The sequence below is a fragment of the Emys orbicularis genome, chromosome 5 (genome assembly GCF_028017835.1).
Source record: "Emys orbicularis isolate rEmyOrb1 chromosome 5, rEmyOrb1.hap1, whole genome shotgun sequence".
Classification (NCBI taxonomy): Eukaryota; Metazoa; Chordata; order Testudines; family Emydidae; genus Emys; species Emys orbicularis.
This window is the reverse complement of record NC_088687.1, coordinates 12,171,228-12,189,494: the sequence shown is the minus strand read 5'-3', so window position 1 is coordinate 12,189,494 and position 18,267 is coordinate 12,171,228. Positions and strand designations below refer to the sequence as shown.

The following is an 18,267-nucleotide window of genomic DNA, read 5'->3' as shown; positions in this document are numbered from 1 at the left end:
CCTTCCTTTCATTGCCAGGATATTCCAGTATTCTACCTTGCATGTTATAGTTTTTGAATTGTAGTTTTTAAGCAATCCATCTTGGCTCTTTAAATTTGCTCATATTAAAATCTATCAGCTGTTTGATAGTTCGCTCCCTTAATGTGTTTAGGTCTTCTTGGAGATTATCTTTCTTGCTTAAAAAATTGATATTTTGAATGTCAACAATTTCAGCAAAATACACCACTAGGTAGGAACAACCCTCCATTAGGTTGTTAAAATACATTGAAAAAGCTACATTCTTTTGTGAGCTGTTACCATTTACAATTAGCTCTGGCTTATGCTTGTATGATTTGCTTTATATTATATTTAGAAGGAACACTAAGTAGGTACAGGTATATCATATCTTCTAAGAAATATATGTTACCTCTCAGCCACAATACATTGGCATAACATTTGTTCTTGACCAAGGTCAATGCACTGTATTGATCCGTTGCATTTTTAATTTGGCACTTCACGCTCTAAACCATATTAGTTTATACCACCAATTTCAGCTTGATGAATGTTAGAGAGTCCTAAATATTTTGTTGTGTGTAAGGTCAGACTTGAGTGATGACCGCTCTTTTAGACCTATGCCATGGGGCTGGTGTTACTCTTTAAGGGTACAAGCTTGCCCTTAGACATTTTAGAAGGTTAGACTGTATATGTAGGATTAAGAAAATTAGTCCTTTGATAATACAATTACAGTGAAAACTAGGAGGCTAAATGAGAATAACATGATTTCACTTATATACAGTATGATATGTTTTAAAGAGCAGATTAAATACATACAGTATTGCACAACACAGGTGACTATCAATATTTAATTGGCATAACAAGTGCAGAAAAGGAAAGATCAGAGCCAAAGTATTGTAAGAGCCAAAGCATGTAACGTGCAAGACGAGAGAGAACCACAGGAAGGGTAAATAAGGGCATGTATATAACTGAGAAGCGTGAAATTACATCTGTCTCCTATCTCTAGTATCATAGTTAAGGAAGGATAGTGTTTCCCAGTACAAAACATTGTGGGAGAAAACTGCTAAAGCCAGCTTTTGAATTAAAAGAAAAGAACAGCAGCTGTATATTCGTGGTTCCATTTGAGCTGATACGTATTTATCGTTTTAGTGGCTTTGCTGTGGAATAAATTGAGTTTGTTCTCACTAGGCTGTTTATACCAAACTCTGACCTTTCAAGGATACCTCCTGGGTTGGTAGTATTACACCTTTTCATAAAAAATACTTTCTAAACCAAGTTATTCTTGTTACTCACATATAATTCACTTATTCTAAATTGAACTCGGTTCAAAGCAGGGCTTGGTCCCTTGCATAGTGTGTGCATGTGCGTATGTATAGACACAAAACTATAGTTCTCTTTCAGAAGAAGAAAGCAAGATGTGTGAGTGGGAGGGTGTCTTGCTCATAGTCCTGCTTCCTATCTAGAAAAGTGGGAGCAAGCTTCCTATAGGATTCTGATCCTTGTGTCATGGATATGTGGACCACCAGCAGTTCTTCTGATGCTGTGTGTAAGAATAGAACACTGATATCCTCCACTGTGCAGTTCTGTGTTTCGCAGGAAGAGTAGACATGTCCACTGGTACTTGGCACTTCACACATATCTTATTTAAACCTCTGAAAGTAAGATTTATGTTCTCTATAAAAATGCAGTCAGACATAATAGACATAATTTAATATAGAAAGATATAATATTCCTGTCTAGAAACAATATTAAATATATATATTTATCATGCTTGGCTTCCTTGATTTTCCTTGGAATGTGTGAAAAGACAAGGAGTTGAAATATTCGAGGAGATAAACACATAACTTCAGAGGAGGGGTAGTCCAACCAGGGTTATGTTGTATGCAGGCAGTGTTGGCGCAGAGCTAATCTGCACATTTACATATATCAGACAGATGAGACTGGAAAACAGAGTCAAGGAAAACAGAGTGGGTACAGACAGGAGAGTCAAATGGGAGATCTGGATGGAGAAGATGGAATTGCTCCTGAGGATGCTCTTATCCAAGTGAATGACTTCCATTTTCAAACAGTTAACTGAGGGATGTTGAGAGAGAGCTGCAAACTCGCTTTGAGACAAGAACGTCAACAGAAAGGAGTTGGTAAAGAAGCAGCTGAAATATAAGTTCAATTAAGTATCAGCAGCATAAGAGTGGCAGTTAAGGTTAAAGGTAGTTATAATAGGACCGAGAGAAAAAGTTAAAGTTTACTCAAAAACTGCAGCTAGTGAGGAATTCAGCTGCTCACTTGCTTAGCGGTGCTTCTAGCAGGCTGCCTATTAAGCTGTACTCCATAGTCCATGCTCCTATTTTCAAGTACAGTTCAAGTTGTACTTACTACTTAAAGACCATATATTATTTATTTATATATATTTAAAGGGGAGTGAATAGTGGCAGATTTTAGAGAGTTTGAGAATGAAAGTTCCTGTAATTTCTGTTGCCCAAAGATGTGGGAAGTCGAATTTTGGAATTCTTGGTTGACAGTGGTTCCAAGAGTGTCTGTTCTTTTTTTTTCAGAGCTACAGTAATTTTACAGTGGCAACCTGACAAGAGTGAAAGATTCTTTAGTTAGAAAAAAATATGGGTTGTGTTTCCCTGCAGTTCTGTATTTGGTGGATTAGTTTGGCCCCCTCTATCTGTCTGGGGAGACCACAGTTAATTTTCGTTCTGAGGTCCATTCAGACAACAGCCCACATTAATATTAAAGAGCGTGCACAGGTTTCTGAAATAATAAAGTAGGGTTGTAAGAAGAGATTGGTGTAAGGAGGGGACAGTTTGATATTTTGCTAGGAAGGCAGACCTGGCCTGATGCAACTTAAGCAAAAATAGAGGTTATAATTTCAGATTTTGTTTCATTTTTACATATAAAGGTGGTCTTGGATTGATTGGGTCATGCAGAACATCTTGTTCCAAACCAGATAAATGAGTCAAGTTTTCTCTTTGATTAACAATTTTATTGCTTTATATATTTAAGGGTTGCATTGCCTGGCATAGCAAAAATGAATCTTCTTATATCTGAAAGTCACACACTTTAGCTTTTCTGTGAAAAAGCAATAGGCTGGAGCATAAGCATAAAAGGTTAACAAGTGCCTGATCTGGATAACGTAACCTGTAACCAGCTGGCCCAAATGTGAAACACTGTAGAAGAAAGACCCTAAATAAGGAAAAGAACAAACTAAGATGACTAGATACTTAAACAATGTGGGACTGACCTCTCTAGCATTGCTAATATTATCTATAACCTCAGCTTCGTGATCTGACAATTTTGATGACTAATTTACTACAAGGTAATTGTAGGACAGGCAATATTGTATATAAAATGAAGCATTTCTATTACAATCGGGGACAACTGAATGGCATGATGGACAAGTTTTTAATGTTGCTCCTGCTTATAAAATGCAGATCCCATTTTCCTCATGCACCGTTTGAAATCAGTGAGAGTTTTGGCTATGTAAAATGTACAGGATTGAGCTTTAAAGGTTGGGGAGTTGCTGTCTTTATGAACTGTAATACTTTACTTCAGCTTTGAAAGTGCTAACCCCCTTCTAAGAGAGAGAGAGATTTTATTTTTTAAAATGTTATTCATAGTTATAGAAGTTGTCTGACTTCTAGTTGTTGGATGTGTGAAAGAGGGAGAGTGAAGCTGTGAAATGGTACAAAAATCCTCAATGTTTCTTCGGTCTGTATCTCTAACAATATATAGCATGCTGGCTACTAACAACACAGTGTTTAGAACCCACTTACTCTGGCCTCTGATTCTTAGGCCTTGTCTACACTACTAAGTTTTGTCAACCAAAAACTGCCTTTTGTCACCAAAACAGTGAATGCATACACACTGCGATGCGACTTTTGTCGGGAAAAATGCCCGGTTTTGGAGACAAAATACAACCACTCCAACGAGAGACGTATGTCTTTTTCCTCTAAATTTTTCTTGACAAAGTGCCAGTGTAGACACCATGCTTGATTTCATCACTTTAATTGGCCTCCAGGAGGTGTCCCACAATGCCCATCGTGACTACTTTGGTCATCAGTTTGAACTCCACTGTCCTGCAGCCCGGTAAACAACCATCTGTCCCTCCCCCTTAGAAGCCCCAGGAATTTTTGAAATTCTATTTCCTGCTGGCTCAGCATGGAGAGGTCTCATCGCATCTTCCAAGGTAACCATGTCAGGTTATCACACCAAACACTCTCCCGCTTGGACCACTGTGGAGCTGTTGGATCTGATCAGGATATGCGGCGAGGAGGCTGTGCAGTCACAGCTGCGCTTGAGCTGTAGGAATTGGGATACCTACGGGCACATTTCTTGAGGCTTGTGAGAAAAGGGCTGTGATCAGGAACACTACAGTGCAGAGCGAAGATAAGGGAGCTGAGGCAGGCGTACCATAAGGTGAGGGAGGCAAACCGTCACTCCGGTGCTTCACCTAAGACCTGCCGGTTCTAGAAGGATCTGGATGCTATCCTCGGGGGCAACCCCACCTCCACTGCCAAGATCCCTGTAGATACTTCAGCGGGCTTGGAGGTGGCGGAAAGAGGACCTAACCCAGTGGACGAAGTTATTGATGAAGAGATGGAGTTAGATGACAATGTGGAGCTCCCGGTGGGGCAGGCAGCCAGGAACTGTTCTCCACTCCAGAGGTGTCTAGCCAGTCTCAGCAGTTGCTCTCTGGTGAGCAAGAAGCAGGAGAGGAGATGGCTGTGATTTGTGTAGTGCAGAGGTGGGTTCAGGGTATAGAAATGTGGAAGGCTGGCTGTGTTTCTGTATGCTGGACATTTCCCTGTGTAGCTAATCATTACGGCGGAATAGGGTGTTGATGCATGCCGTGATCTCACGGGAATCCTCCAGAGAGATCTCCAGGAAAGTTTCCTGGAGGTACTCGGCAATCCTCTGCCAAAGGTTCCTTGGCAGAGCAGCTTTGTTCCTTTCCCCCATTGTAGGAAACTTTCCCGTGCCATTTGGCAATCACTTGTGCAGGGACCAAAGCGGAACATAGGCGAGCAATGTAGGGAGTAGAGTGGAAGCCACGAGCATGGAATAGATGTACCCTTGTTTCCCTGCTTACCCTTAGCAATGAGAGATCTGCTACATTGACCCCTGTCTGTGGAGAAGTGTGGGAGAATTTTAGAATTTTTTCCCTAGTCGGTTGCACCACAACCCTTGCAGAGTGTGTGCTCTTTTCCCCATGTGGAGCGCTTCCCCCAACCCCACCAACACTCACCATGCTTTGGGTGTTTGCAGAGATTTGTGCCTGCCAAGGGTCAATGAGAAAGTGATTGTTATGTTGCAAAAAGTGTATTTAACTGAAATTTTTCAATGCATGTGTGTGAATTTAACAATCCCACGTCTATGCATTGTCCCTTGTGCTTCGGCAGATGTGGCCTTCAGGAACACCCCACGCACCCCGGCGGAGTGTCTCTGCCAGATAAGAAAGCGCCCAAGACACAGCAAAGAAGACATGTTCCAGGAGGTCCTGCACTGGTCCAATGCCGAGAAAAGGGAATGCAAGGAGGGCTGGGAAGCCGAACAGCAGGACAGAAAAGAGAATCAGGAGTTTAAGGATGCAACTAAGTGGATGATTAAAGTAATGGAGGAGCAAATGCAGATGCTGAAGTCCTTAATAATGCTGCACACTGAGCAGATCTGAGCCCGCCCTCCCCTGCAGCATTCAGAACTCTTTTCCATGCCCCCCCCCCCAACTCCACCCACACAGTCCTTTCCGCTTTCCGAGACTTCTCGGTTTCCTCTTCACTCCACCCCCTCGGACAACTTTCAAAATGGTAGCTGGACTTGCACACAGCTGTGAAAATCTGCCCTTCCCTGGTACCTCCTTTCCCACCAACCATCTCTGTGTGATGGTGTGTGTTGTTTCTTGTACAATAAAAGCAAAATTTTTGAATGGTAACTCATCTTTATTTGGTTCCTACAAATTGAGATAGCAGGCACTACCAATACATGCACAGGCATGTTAATCATGTGCTTACTGGAATGTAAGGCCCCAAATGTCACCATTGCTTCCTAGGAAAACTACGTGTAATGTAACATTGAAGCACCAGTCACAGAGATATACATCACTGGTTCTCATTTTCAAAGTGTTGCCTCAAAGCCTCCCTGATTTGAATTGCCCCTCTGGGCTCCTCTGATAGTCCTGGTATCTGGCTGCTCAAAATCAGCAGCCAAGCGGTCTGCCTCAACATTCCACCCCTAAGCAAACCTTTCATCCTTAGCTTCACAGAGATTATGCAAGGACAGCACGCTCCTATGACCATGGGAATATTATCCTCATTAAGGTCTAACCTGCCATAAAGACTTCGCCAGTGCGCCTTTAATCTGCCAAAGGCACATTCAACTGTCATCCGGCATCTACTCAACCTGTTGTTGAATCACTCCTTACTGCTGTCCAGGTGTCCTGTGTAAGGTTTCATGAGCCACGGCTGTAAGGGTATGCCAGGTCTCCCAGGATCACTATGGGCATTTCAACAACCCCCACTGTAATCTGGTTTGGAAAGAAAGTCCCCGCTTGTTGCTTTCTGTACAGGCTGGTGTTCCTGAAGATGCGTGCATCATGCACCTTCCCGGACCACCCCGTGTTGATGTCAGTGAAACACCCACAGTGATCCACAAGCGCCTGCAATGCCATGGAGAAGTACCCCTTCCTTTTGATGTACTCCATCGCAAGGTGGTCTGGTGCCAAATTTGGAATACACCGCTACCTCGATATAAAGCCACCCGATATAACGCGGTAAAGCAGTGCTCGGGGGGGGGGGCACTCCGGTGGATCAAAGCAAGTTCAATATAACACGGTTTCACCTACAACGCGGTAAGACTTTTTGGCTCCCAAGGACAGCGTTATATTGAGGTAGAGGTGTATGTGTGCCATCTATCGCCCCTCCACAGTTAGGGAAACCCATTTCTGCAAAGCTGTCCATTATTTCACACACATTTCCCAGAGTCACGGTCCTTCATAGCAAGATGTGATTTATTGCCCTACACATTTGCATTAATGCAGCCCCATTGGTCAACTTCCCCACTCCACATTGATTTGCGACCATCCGGTAGCTTCCACACAGCGATTGCCACATGTTTTTCTACCGATAGGGCAGCTCTCATTCTGGTGTCTTTGCACTGAAGTGCTTGGATAAGCTCTGCACACAATTCCAGGAAGGTGGCTTTCCGCATCCGAAAGTTCTGTAGCCGCTGCTCATGATCCCACATCTGCATGACGATACGATCCCATCATTCAGTGCTTGTTTCTCAAGCTAAAAAGCAACAGTCTACCCTATGCAGCTGTTCTGTGAGTGCCAAAAGCAATCTAAGGTTGCTCCTATCCATATCACGCAGCATGGCAGGCGTCTGTGAGTCTTCTTCAGTTAGGAACTTCACAGTTAACTGCACTGCCATCCGTGATGTCTTCATGGCAGTTAACAGAGCATAGGAGAGCAGGGCCGGATCCAGCCCTTCTCACAAAGATGCCAGGGTGCACAGCAAAGAAGGGCCATTGCAAAAATGCTGTGAAAGAAAGCTGGAAGCCCATGACGTGCTGGGACAGAAAGCAATGCACCACGGGACATTGAGCCCAGTCCCAAGATGTGCCGCAATCCGCGCTGCCATCCCACAACACCTAGCGACAGAAAGTGTTGAGCTGGACTGTAGGACAGGTACCCACAATGCATTGCTCACAGTGTCGATGATAGTGCCCCCACTGTGGACGTGCTCTGCCGACAGAGGGAGCGAGTGTGAACATGACTTTCCTATTTTTATTATGTCAATTTTTGAGTGTCGACATCACTTTTGTCGACAAAACTTTGTAGTGTAGACAAGGCCTTACCTGTTTAGGAGAGACTTTAGAGCTATCTACTCCAACTGCTCTGTGACCTAGCTTTATTTTTTATTTTTTTAAATTCTTCTTATCTTGCATCAACAATGTTTACCTTTATAAATTTGGAGAAACTGGTGAACTAATTGTTCTTGTAAGTGGAGCATTCCCAACCCCTGTTGGATTTCAGTTCCTTGAGTTGCTTCACCCTATGAAATAACATCCCCGCTTTTATCTATATCAGAGTTCGACAACCTTTGGCACGTGGCCCGCCAGGGTAAGCCCCCTGGCGAGCTGGGCTGGTTTGTTTACCTGCCGCGTCTGCAGATTTGGCTAATCGCGGCTCCCACTGGCCACGGTTTGCCGCTCCAGACCAATGGGGGCTGCGGGAAGTGGCGCGGGCCGAGGGATGTGCTGGCCGCCCCTTCCCATAGCCCCCATTGGTCTGGAGCGGCGAACCGCGGCCAGTGGGAGCCGTGATCGGCCGAACCTGTGGACGCTGCAGGTAAACAAACCGTCCTGTCTCGCCAGGGGGCTTACCCTGGCAGGCCGCGGGCCAAAGGTTGCCGATCCCTGATCTAGACTGAGCTTCCACCAGCTTGTTCTCACCAAACGCCTTATCTCAACTAGGCCCTGGGAAAGCAAAGAAATAGCACCACCTAGATATGATAAAAGGGATTATATTGTAAATAACAGGACAATTAGAGCCTCGAACTAAGTATGGGGCAGCAGTATCCCCTACTTTGTGTGTGCGGGGGGGGAAGAGCTACAAGAAGGTTTTAAGGGCGGATATCTCCAATCGGATTCCCTTGGACTTTATCCATGGACTTCTGGGCATTAACATGATGCAGCCAGCTGTGTCTCTGAGGAAAGTGGGGCCACAGTGCCACACAAGTGGCTGAGCTGCTCTTTTGTATGTGTGGGGGTTCTCTGGACGCAGGACTTTCCACTTCTTTATGGTTTAGAAAGCAGCTGGCACGCCACACTTGAACTTCAGACTATCATTTATACATCATTCAAACAGCAGGTCGATCTCCATTGGCCTCAACATTTGTAAATATATAATACAGGAGATCTGAGTATTTTAGGTATTTTGACTGTGAAATTTTTTACTTAAGATGGTAGGTTTTTAACGCTTGAATTTGTATCTTTGTCTTTATAGTGATGAAGCAACCATTATCTCAGGGACTCAGCTTGCTAAACAAGTCTATAAAGAAGTCCAGAGGGATGTAGAATCATGGATGTCCCTTGGGAACAAGAGACCTCATCTCACTGTCATTTTAGTAGGAGACAACCCAGCCAGTCATACATATGTAAGAAATAAGATGAAGGCAGCTGCTGCTGTAGGTATGTGATGAGTAAGAACAAATGTCTGCATATTAAGCATGAAATTTGTTCTTGTTCAAAATGACCAATATCTTGGTTTCATTTTGCGTCATTTCCCTTTTTGAATACCCCTGATTTACATACTGTGGACAATATTGTATTGTCATACTGCAGGAATGTAGTCAAGAGGCAAACAAACAAAGAACTACACCTCTACCCCGATATAACGCGGTCCTTGGGAGCCAAAAAATCTCACCGCCTTATAGGTGAGACCACGTTATATCGGGTTTGATCCGGTACGGTGTACCGGCAAGAGCCGGTATGCCGTGCTGGACTGGACCGGCTTCCCCGGTGGTGATTTAAAGGGCCCGGTGCTCCAGCCGCTGCGGGGAGCCCCGGGCCCTTTAAATCATCACCCGAGCTGTGGCAGCGGGGCTCGGGCAGTGATTTAAAGGGCCCGGGGCTCCACACGAATTCGGATATAACGCGGTAAAGCAGCAGGGCTCGGGTGGTGCTTTAAAGGGCCCGGGGCTCCCCGCTGCTTTATTGCGTTATATCCGAATTCGTGTTCTATTGGGTCGCGTTCTATCGGGGTAGAGGTGTATTTTCATATTATATTAATATTAGGCATGAGAGTGGTGTTGGCGTTCAGTGAAGTAATTTTTTACACTTTAAATGTTTTTGAATAAATTATTTGCATGCTTTCCCTCAGAAATCAGAAACTAAGGGAAACCACAGCGGGAAAAATGCTTATGGCTTCTCAACTCTTTGTATGGTGCTTTATGGCAATACCCAATATTTGCCTGCTCTGGAAAGACAGATGATTAAGGGTAATCAAGTGGAAGTCACTCCAGTTTTTGGTCCTTCCCACAAGCCACCCCAGGATAACTTATTTTAAACTTTTAGATAAATTTAAGAGATTACTTTTCCAATATGAATTAATCTTTCTCTATAACTAGTACAGCCACCTGAATCCCTAGAAACAAATTCTAATATCCTAGAATTTGAAGGAACCGAGCTTGTGAATTGACATGTCTCAAAAGTAGTAGCTACATTTTGTAGGAAAATTTCATATCATAATATCATGATTGTAAGGCATTATATAAAGTTATAGCCACAGTACCTTGTGGAATTCCTTTTGCCACTGAATACCTTCTTTCTGGATTCATAAATAAAAGCAACAGCGTCACACCTCTAAATCCAAAAAGCAGCAGTCGCAGCATTAAGAATAGCCTATTAGAGTTGGTATGGCTACTTCCACCTTTTCATGTTCTCTGTATGTAGATATATCTTCTTACTATATGTTCCATTCTATGCATCTGATGAAGTGGGCCCACGAAAGCTTATGCTCTAATAAATTTGTTAGTCTCTAAGGTGCCACAAGTACCCCTATTCTTTTTGCGGATACAGACTAACACGGCTGCTACTCTGAAACCTGTAAATAGCTCATAGATTCTGCAGTGGAGTGCCCAATCAGTAGACCACACTGCCTCACCACTACTCCCCATAACTCATCTAACTCTTTTGCACTATCAAAATTCTGAAAAGCCTCTGCTTACAATTCCATCTCCGAGGTTGATTATTTCTCAGTGGGATCCACCATGCTAAAGGCCTAGCTTTTGTTCTTCAAATGTAAGTTCTAAGTGTGCTCAGTTCTCAGTCACTTCTGAAAGTCAGTCCACTTATTTATATGATGAAATAAGGATTTAGTTGCTTAACTTTAGATACCATTTTAAAAATACATGCCGTTAGCTATGGATATCTTTCTCGAATCAATCCCCTTTAATAGCTTCTACCAAGTATCATTTATAGCAATAATATCGCTGGCTAGGATTAAGTTGCCCAAACTTCCTGACGAACATGTCTTTCAGTATTCCTTAGAGCGGGCTCAGGGTTCTTGCTTAGAGAGGGTATCTATTTTCCTAAGACAAAGCACATTCTTTCTTTGGTTCAAATATCATCATTAAAACAATAAGAAATTACATGAAAACCACAAAGTACCTCACCAAAAAAAATCACAACTTTTCCCCCTCAAGCAAAAATGAAGCGTATACGGTCATCTAGACCATCTACCTGAAAAATGAGAGGGAGAAAAAGGATCCAGGTCTTCCCTAACAAAATAGGTTAAAATCAGTTTTTGCACCCTTCATTTACAGTGTGACTACAAGAAGTACATCTACATCTCGGCATAAAGAAAACTGTAATTCCTAGCAAATATATGTAATGCAGCCAGTTGCTCAGCTACAATATTATTTTCATTCTACCTAATAGACACACTACTTCTATAGAGGCAGAATTTCACCTCTTATCTTACATCAGTCTTTTGATCGCAGTGAAAATTCAGTAGCAGTGAAGAAAGGAATAACAGGAGAAACACTGATATATAATTAATTTAACAGCGCTAGCTGGCTCTGTGTCCACACTACTTTAAAGGGGGCAGACCATCCTGTTACAGTCTTGCTTTTTACTCCTATTTTCATCATCTTCAGTTTTCACATCTTTACCCTGCTTGGAAAGGGTTGTAGATTATAGTATGGGACAGGATGCTCTGACACCATGGTGATGAGTGTGGTATAAGAATATAAAACAGATTGGGTGTGGGTGTTTCTTTTAGATGTCCTTAAGAATACCGGCTTCAAACAAAAATCCTTGTCTTATACTTTATTACCTGTAGTAGTGAAAAGAATGAATTGACCCACTAATAGTCAGTTGGTTTTATATATTTTTAGATTAAATTGTATTGTTTTCATGCACTAGGTTTTATGTTAAGTTAAAAACAAAACAAAAACATTGAACTGCTCAGGAATGTCATATGATGTTGCAAAAATCTTTATTTTTCCCCTATAACTTTATTATTTCAATTCATAGGGAAGATGGAGAACTTGGTATATAAAATGAAATTAGAATTCTGTTATATTGTCTCATCAATAGAAGAATTACTTTTATTATTATAAATGTTTCCTCTAAAATCCTGCAGGAAAAATACATTTAATGATGACTACATTGGAAGAATAAGCAGCCCTCCTGAATTAACACCACAGTCTAAATGGAAATCTGAATCACTTTGATATCAATACAACTACAATTCTACGATGTTGCTTGACAAATTATTTGATTAGGATTTTCCAAACATATATAAATCTGTTTTTAATATTGTTAGATCTACTGAATTAAGACATTTAACTTCCTATGAATTTCTTTATAAGATTACACATGAATTATATATGCATACTATTAAAATTAAACAGAAAAGGTGAGAGTTTCCTAAGTGCTCATTGAAGACAGTCAATGGGAGAAGAGTTGGGTGAGTGCTGGGCACTTATAAAAAACCTCGCCAAAAATGTCTCAGCTCACCTTAGAAAAAGCTTGCACTTTGCAAATGTCTTTTGCTTTGCTTTTTTATCAGGCATTTGTAGTGAGATAATATTGAAGCCTAAAGACATTTCTCAGGAAGAACTTTTAGATCTGACTGCCAAATTAAACCATGATTCAAGAGTTAATGGTATATTAGTCCAGCTACCTCTTCCAGGTAAGTAATGCAATTTTATTATATGCTTTAAATTTGGACAGTTTTAAGAGAAAAACTGTAAACAACTTGTGTATACAAGCTGCACCCATTGGTATAAAAAGCTCTTCAGAGGAAACTGCTGATTATAATGAGTCTGCTGCATGATGCTTACACCCATTATTTAATATTGATTCCTTATTTTGTCCTGTATCTCACGAATGAAACAGTGGACATTATTCTTATTGAAGCTGAGGTTTCTTATCAAATGCACAAATTTCCCTGTTAATCTGTTTATGCCCTGGAATATTGTGCATCTCACATATTTTCTCAAAGGTGGACAGGAATTATTCTATAAGTCAGTCTCTCTTTATAAACTGGGCAGACTTTCTCCCACTCCCTTGTGTTGTGTGTGAGGGGGGTGGGGCTATACTCACTGGCTGGGGAAGCTGTGACATACCTGGGTACAGTCCAGACTAATGAGTAGCTGTGTCACTCCGCCCTGTAACCTGGGATGCCCTTTCCAATGCTTTGCTACTGAAGCCACCAGCTTGGACTGCTCACAAACAGCCTCCAGCATGTAAGTCACTCCCAGCTATGTCTCTCTGTGTGCTGCAGCCAGCCAGCCACACCTTGTCTCTTACCAGCCTTCAAAATCCCCACTGGGTTATCCCAACACACTCCCAGTTCCAGATTTTTCCCCAGAATAGAATCATAGGGTTAGAAGAGACCACGAGGTTCATCTAGCCTAACCACCTGCCAAGATGCAGGATTTGTTGTTCCTAAGCCATCCAAGACAGATGGCTCTCCAGCCTCCTTTTGAAAATCTCCAGTGAAGGAGCTTCCACAACCTCCCTAGGCGTCTGTTCCATTGTCCTCCTGTTCTTACAGTTAGGAAGTTTTTCCTGAGATTTAATCTAAATCTGCTACGCTGTAGTTTGAACCCATTGCCTCTTGTCCTGCGCCCTGTGGCAAGAGAAAATAACTTTTCTCCATCTATTTTATGGCAGCCTTTTGAATATTTGAAGACCACTATCATGTTCCCCCTCAATCTCCTCTTTTTTCCAAAGTAAACATACCCAGTTCCTTCAGCCTTTGTTCATATGTAGGGCCCTACCAAATTCGTGGCCATGAAAAATGCATCACAGACCATGAAATCTGGCCTTTTGTGTGCTTTTACCCTATACTATACAGATTTCACAGGGGAGACCGGCATTTCTCAAATTGGGGGTCCTGACCCAAAAGGGAGCTGGGGGGGGGAGGAGGAGGTCACAAGGTTATTTTAGGGGGATTGTGGTATTTCCACCCTTACTTTTACGCTGCCTTCAGAGCTGGGCAGCTGGAGAGCGGCAGCTGTTGGCCAGGCACCCAGGTCTGAAGGCAGTGCCCCGACAGCAGCAGCACAGAAGTAAGCGTGGCAATACCATACCATGCCATCCTTACTTCTGCGCTGCTGCCTTCAGACCTGGGCGGCCAGAGAGTGGCGGCTGCTGACTGAGGGCCCAGCAAACCTTACTTCTGTGCTGCTGCTGGCAGTGGCTCTGCCTTCAGAGCTGGGCTCCTGGCCAGCAGCCACTGGTCTCCAGCTGCCCAGCTCTGAAAGCAGTGCTGCTGCCAGCAGCAGCAAAGAAGTAAGGGCAGCAGTATCTCAAGCCCCCCAACAATAATCTTGCAAAGCACCCCCCCAACTCCTTTTTGGGTCAGGACCCCTACAATTACAACACCATGAAATTTCAGATTTAAAGAGTAGAAATCATGAAATTTACGATTTTTAAAATCTTATGACCATGAAATTGACCAAAATGGACCGTGAATTTGGTAGGACCCTATTCCTATGGCTTGCATTCCATCCCTTTGATCATCTTTGACACTCACCTCTGGATTCTTTCCAGTTTCTCTGCAGAGGTGGTGGAATCTCCATCCTTAGAGGTTTTTAAGGCCCGGCTTGACAAAGCCCTGGGTGAGATGATTCAGTTGGGATTGGTCCTGCTTTGAGCAGGAGGTTGGACTAGATGACCTCCTTAGGGTTTGAAGAGACCTCATCTTCTATGATTCTATGATTTTATATACTGGTGACCAAAATTGGACACAGTACTCCAGCTGAGCCTAACCACCGCTGAGTAGAGCAGTATTATCACCTCTGTGACTTGCATGCTGTGCCTATGTTAATGCAACCTAAAATTGCATTTGCTTTTTTTTGCAACAGCATCGCACTGCTGACTCATGTTGAGCTTGTGATCCACCACAACTCCCAGATCCTTATCAGCAGTGCTGTTGTCAAGCCAGTTGTCCCCCATTCTGTATTTGAGCACTGTGTTTTTGCATTAAGTATGCAATTCATTTTTTAAAAATAAACACTAGCCTTTTCCCAAGGTAATTTGGTTCTTTTGGGTGCTCTCAAAGATGAGGCAATATTCTTCCTTACACTGCTAAGAAATTCAGTTGCATCTCTTTCCTTGTCTGGTAGAGAATCTGTTCCTATGGTATTTTCATACACATGCATGCACGCACACGAAATGAGAGCTGTCTTTGCTTTGAGATCTGGGAATGCTAGGTCTATGTAGCTTCTCTAGAATGAATTAACAACTGATGGTCAGCCACAAAGAGCCTCTTATTTATTTATTTTTTAAACTGTAACTGTTGGAAGGACAGAACCTGCTTTTTCTTTGGTGTTTTTATATTCTGCAATCTCTTTCTTTTCCAAAGGTATTGGAACACTGCTCAGACACAATATAGTAATTAAATGTGTATCATGGAAAATAATTTATAATATTAAAATATAATTGTTATAATAAAAACTAATTATATAACACACACCTATATGAGCGACGGTAATTATAAAAATGGGCCATTAGAAATATAAGATCTGATTGCTTTGCTAACTGCTTCACTGTTTCTGACCCCAGGGAAGTCCTAATTTTACAAGTAGTAAATAGATAGAAGTACCTTGAACTACTTAATGATTTGCTTCAATTACCTGTTAATTTGCATAAGTGGAGCTCCAGAAAGCATTGGTTAATGTGACCCCTGTATAGGTGTGCATGGAGGGGTCCCTTCATAGGTGGCTCTCAGATCGATGCATGTGCAGAGTGGGACAAGCATATGAGATGTCCATGTTTATATAGCTCAGTGCGCTCCCATGGATACTACGGCAGATGCAGTCTGGTAGTACAAATGTCAAGAGATTTAACCATTTTAGGCCTTTATCTTTTAGACACAATCCTTTGCTTGAGTCCCAGTGTGTGGGGGAGAGGTAGGGTCCTGGTCCCCCCTATTCATTTTGGGGTGCTGTGTGTCATACTGGCATTTGGCAGCTGCTGTGTATTCCCCTCCATCTCAAAGCACAAACATTTTAAATAAAGTACTTGCTGTTTCTTAATTAGCATCCCAGAAAATGTTGTATTGATTGCATTGAGTCAAACATCTTTCTGTTTTCTACTTGACCATGGCCAACTTTATCATTTTCATGGGATATGCAAGTGGGGTTTTGTTTTGTTTTGTTCTGTTTTTAGATTACTTGTTCTGCTAATAAGGTTTTTCATTAAAGGTGACCCCTTCATACCTGCTAATCATAGGCTTTGGACAGCATTTTCTGCATGTTTTTTTCCCCATGTGAAAACAAACCAGTATCCAACTAATTAACAAATCAATAACTAATTACAGCTGTTGTATAGCTTCCAAAGAAAAACATCATTTGATAAAATAGTAGCTAGAATAGAAGTGAGAGATTTAATTTTTTTTCCAGAGGAAACATGGTATCATGGTTAAAGCAAGCTTCTTAGGGCTATGTCTACACTAGTACTTTTGTCAACAAAACTTTTGTCGGTGAGGGGTATGAAAAAAGCACACCCTGACCGACTCTTCCGCCGACATAGCTACGGCCCTCGTTAGGGGTGGTTTAATTATGCCGACAGGAGAGCTCTCTCCTGCCGGCATAGAGCTACTACACAGGAGACCTTACAGCGGCTGTAAGGTCTACACTGTAGACATCCTCCCAAACTACTCTTCTACATCTCAACATCTCTCTGTCACCAAGGACAACACTGTAGTCCTCCTTGTCACTTTATCCTGGCATCTTCTTTTGACTCTGCCTTCTTTCTAGATCCACACATCCAGGCTACATTTAAATCTTGCTGCTTCTTTCTGGACAATGTCTCTAAAGATATGTCTACACTACGAGCTAGGGGTGTGATAGGCAGCTTCTGTACACATACTTGTGCTAGCTCTTTTCGAGCTAACGCACTAAAAATAGTAATGTAGCCACTAGCTGCCCGGAATACAAATTCGCCTGAATCCTGTGGGTACATATTCCGGGCAGCTAGTCTGTGCCACCACTTGCCACTGTCCATGTTACCATGGCTGTTCTACTGTTTTTAGCATGCTAGCTCAAAGAGAGCTAGTGCAAGTATATGTATATGAGGTGGGTATCACACCGCTAGCTCACAATGTAGGCATACCATAAGATTCAGCTTCTCTTCTCTGTCAACACAGCTAAAACTCTCATGCAGGCTCTCAGCGTCTCCCAACTTGACTACTGCAACCTCTTTCTTTCGAGTCTTGATAAAAGTCACCTTGCCTACCACCCATTAAATACACTCAAAACACTGCCGCAATGATAATTTTCTTGACGTGTTGCTCTGTCACTTCCTTTTGCATTCCTCCATTGGTTCCCCCTTCTCCACCGCATAAAACAAATGGTTTGTCTTCACTTTTAAGGCCTTTTTATGGCATATCTCAGTCCTACCTATCGCGTCTTGTACGCTATCAAGTGGTCAACCTCACCTCTGTTCCGCCAGCAGTGCTAACCTTTATCACCCATTAGTCTAATTTTCCTTCAAACAGCTTCATGCTTTTTCTCATGTTATCTCTTATGCTTAGAATGAGCTATGTGTAAAAATTCACAAAGCCTTTGTGTTATCCTCCTTTACGTCTCTCCTAAAAGCCCACCCATGCTGTGATGCCTACAGAACACTCAGCAATGACTAGGCAGTTGGTGCACTGTGACTACTGCTTACTGAGCTAATCATAATCTGTTGCCTTGTGTTCCCCTCTGTTGTGTCCACCTGCTGTCTCATCATGCACTTAGATTGTGAGCTCTTAAGGGCAGAAACTGTCTTTTTGGTACACATGTGTACAGTGCCTAGCAGAATTGGGCCCTGACTGGGGTGTCTAAGGTCTACTGGAATGCAAATAATAGTAATAAAGCACAGGACTGCGAGTCAGATCAGGTTTCCACCTTTGCCACCAGTTGCCCCATCTGTAAAATGGGGATAAATAATCTATATTTCACAAAGGGTTTTGAGGTTTAATATCTCTTAAGTTGTTTTGAGATCTGTGGCTGGAAAGTGTTGGTTTTTTGTTTGTTTTTAAAGTGCAAAACTTCATTGTTATCTAGTATTAATTTCAGCAGTTTTCAATCAGTGAAATGAATTGGCCATATGATGGCAGTGTAACATAAGTAAGGAGGACAAAGTCTGATTTACTGACTAATGATTGACTCTGGGAATAGATTGGAGTGTGCTGGCTTTTAGCTCTAGAGTCATTGTTTTTGTCTGAAAAGCAGCAGCAGCGATATTAACAGATTCAAGGGTGGAGG

At 42.4% G+C, this 18,267-nt stretch overlaps 1 protein-coding gene across 1 annotated transcript in view; it reads left to right on the top strand.

Annotated features, from left to right (window-relative positions):
* MTHFD2L (methylenetetrahydrofolate dehydrogenase (NADP+ dependent) 2 like) overlaps nucleotides 1–18,267 on the top strand; it is a 65,985-nt gene that overhangs the window by 17,252 nt on the left and 30,466 nt on the right. The window contains exons 2-3 of the mRNA XM_065405331.1: nucleotides 9,003–9,187; nucleotides 12,573–12,695. Coding sequence (XP_065261403.1) covers nucleotides 9,003–9,187; nucleotides 12,573–12,695 — 308 coding nt within the window. The remainder of the gene's footprint in view (nucleotides 1–9,002; nucleotides 9,188–12,572; nucleotides 12,696–18,267) is intronic.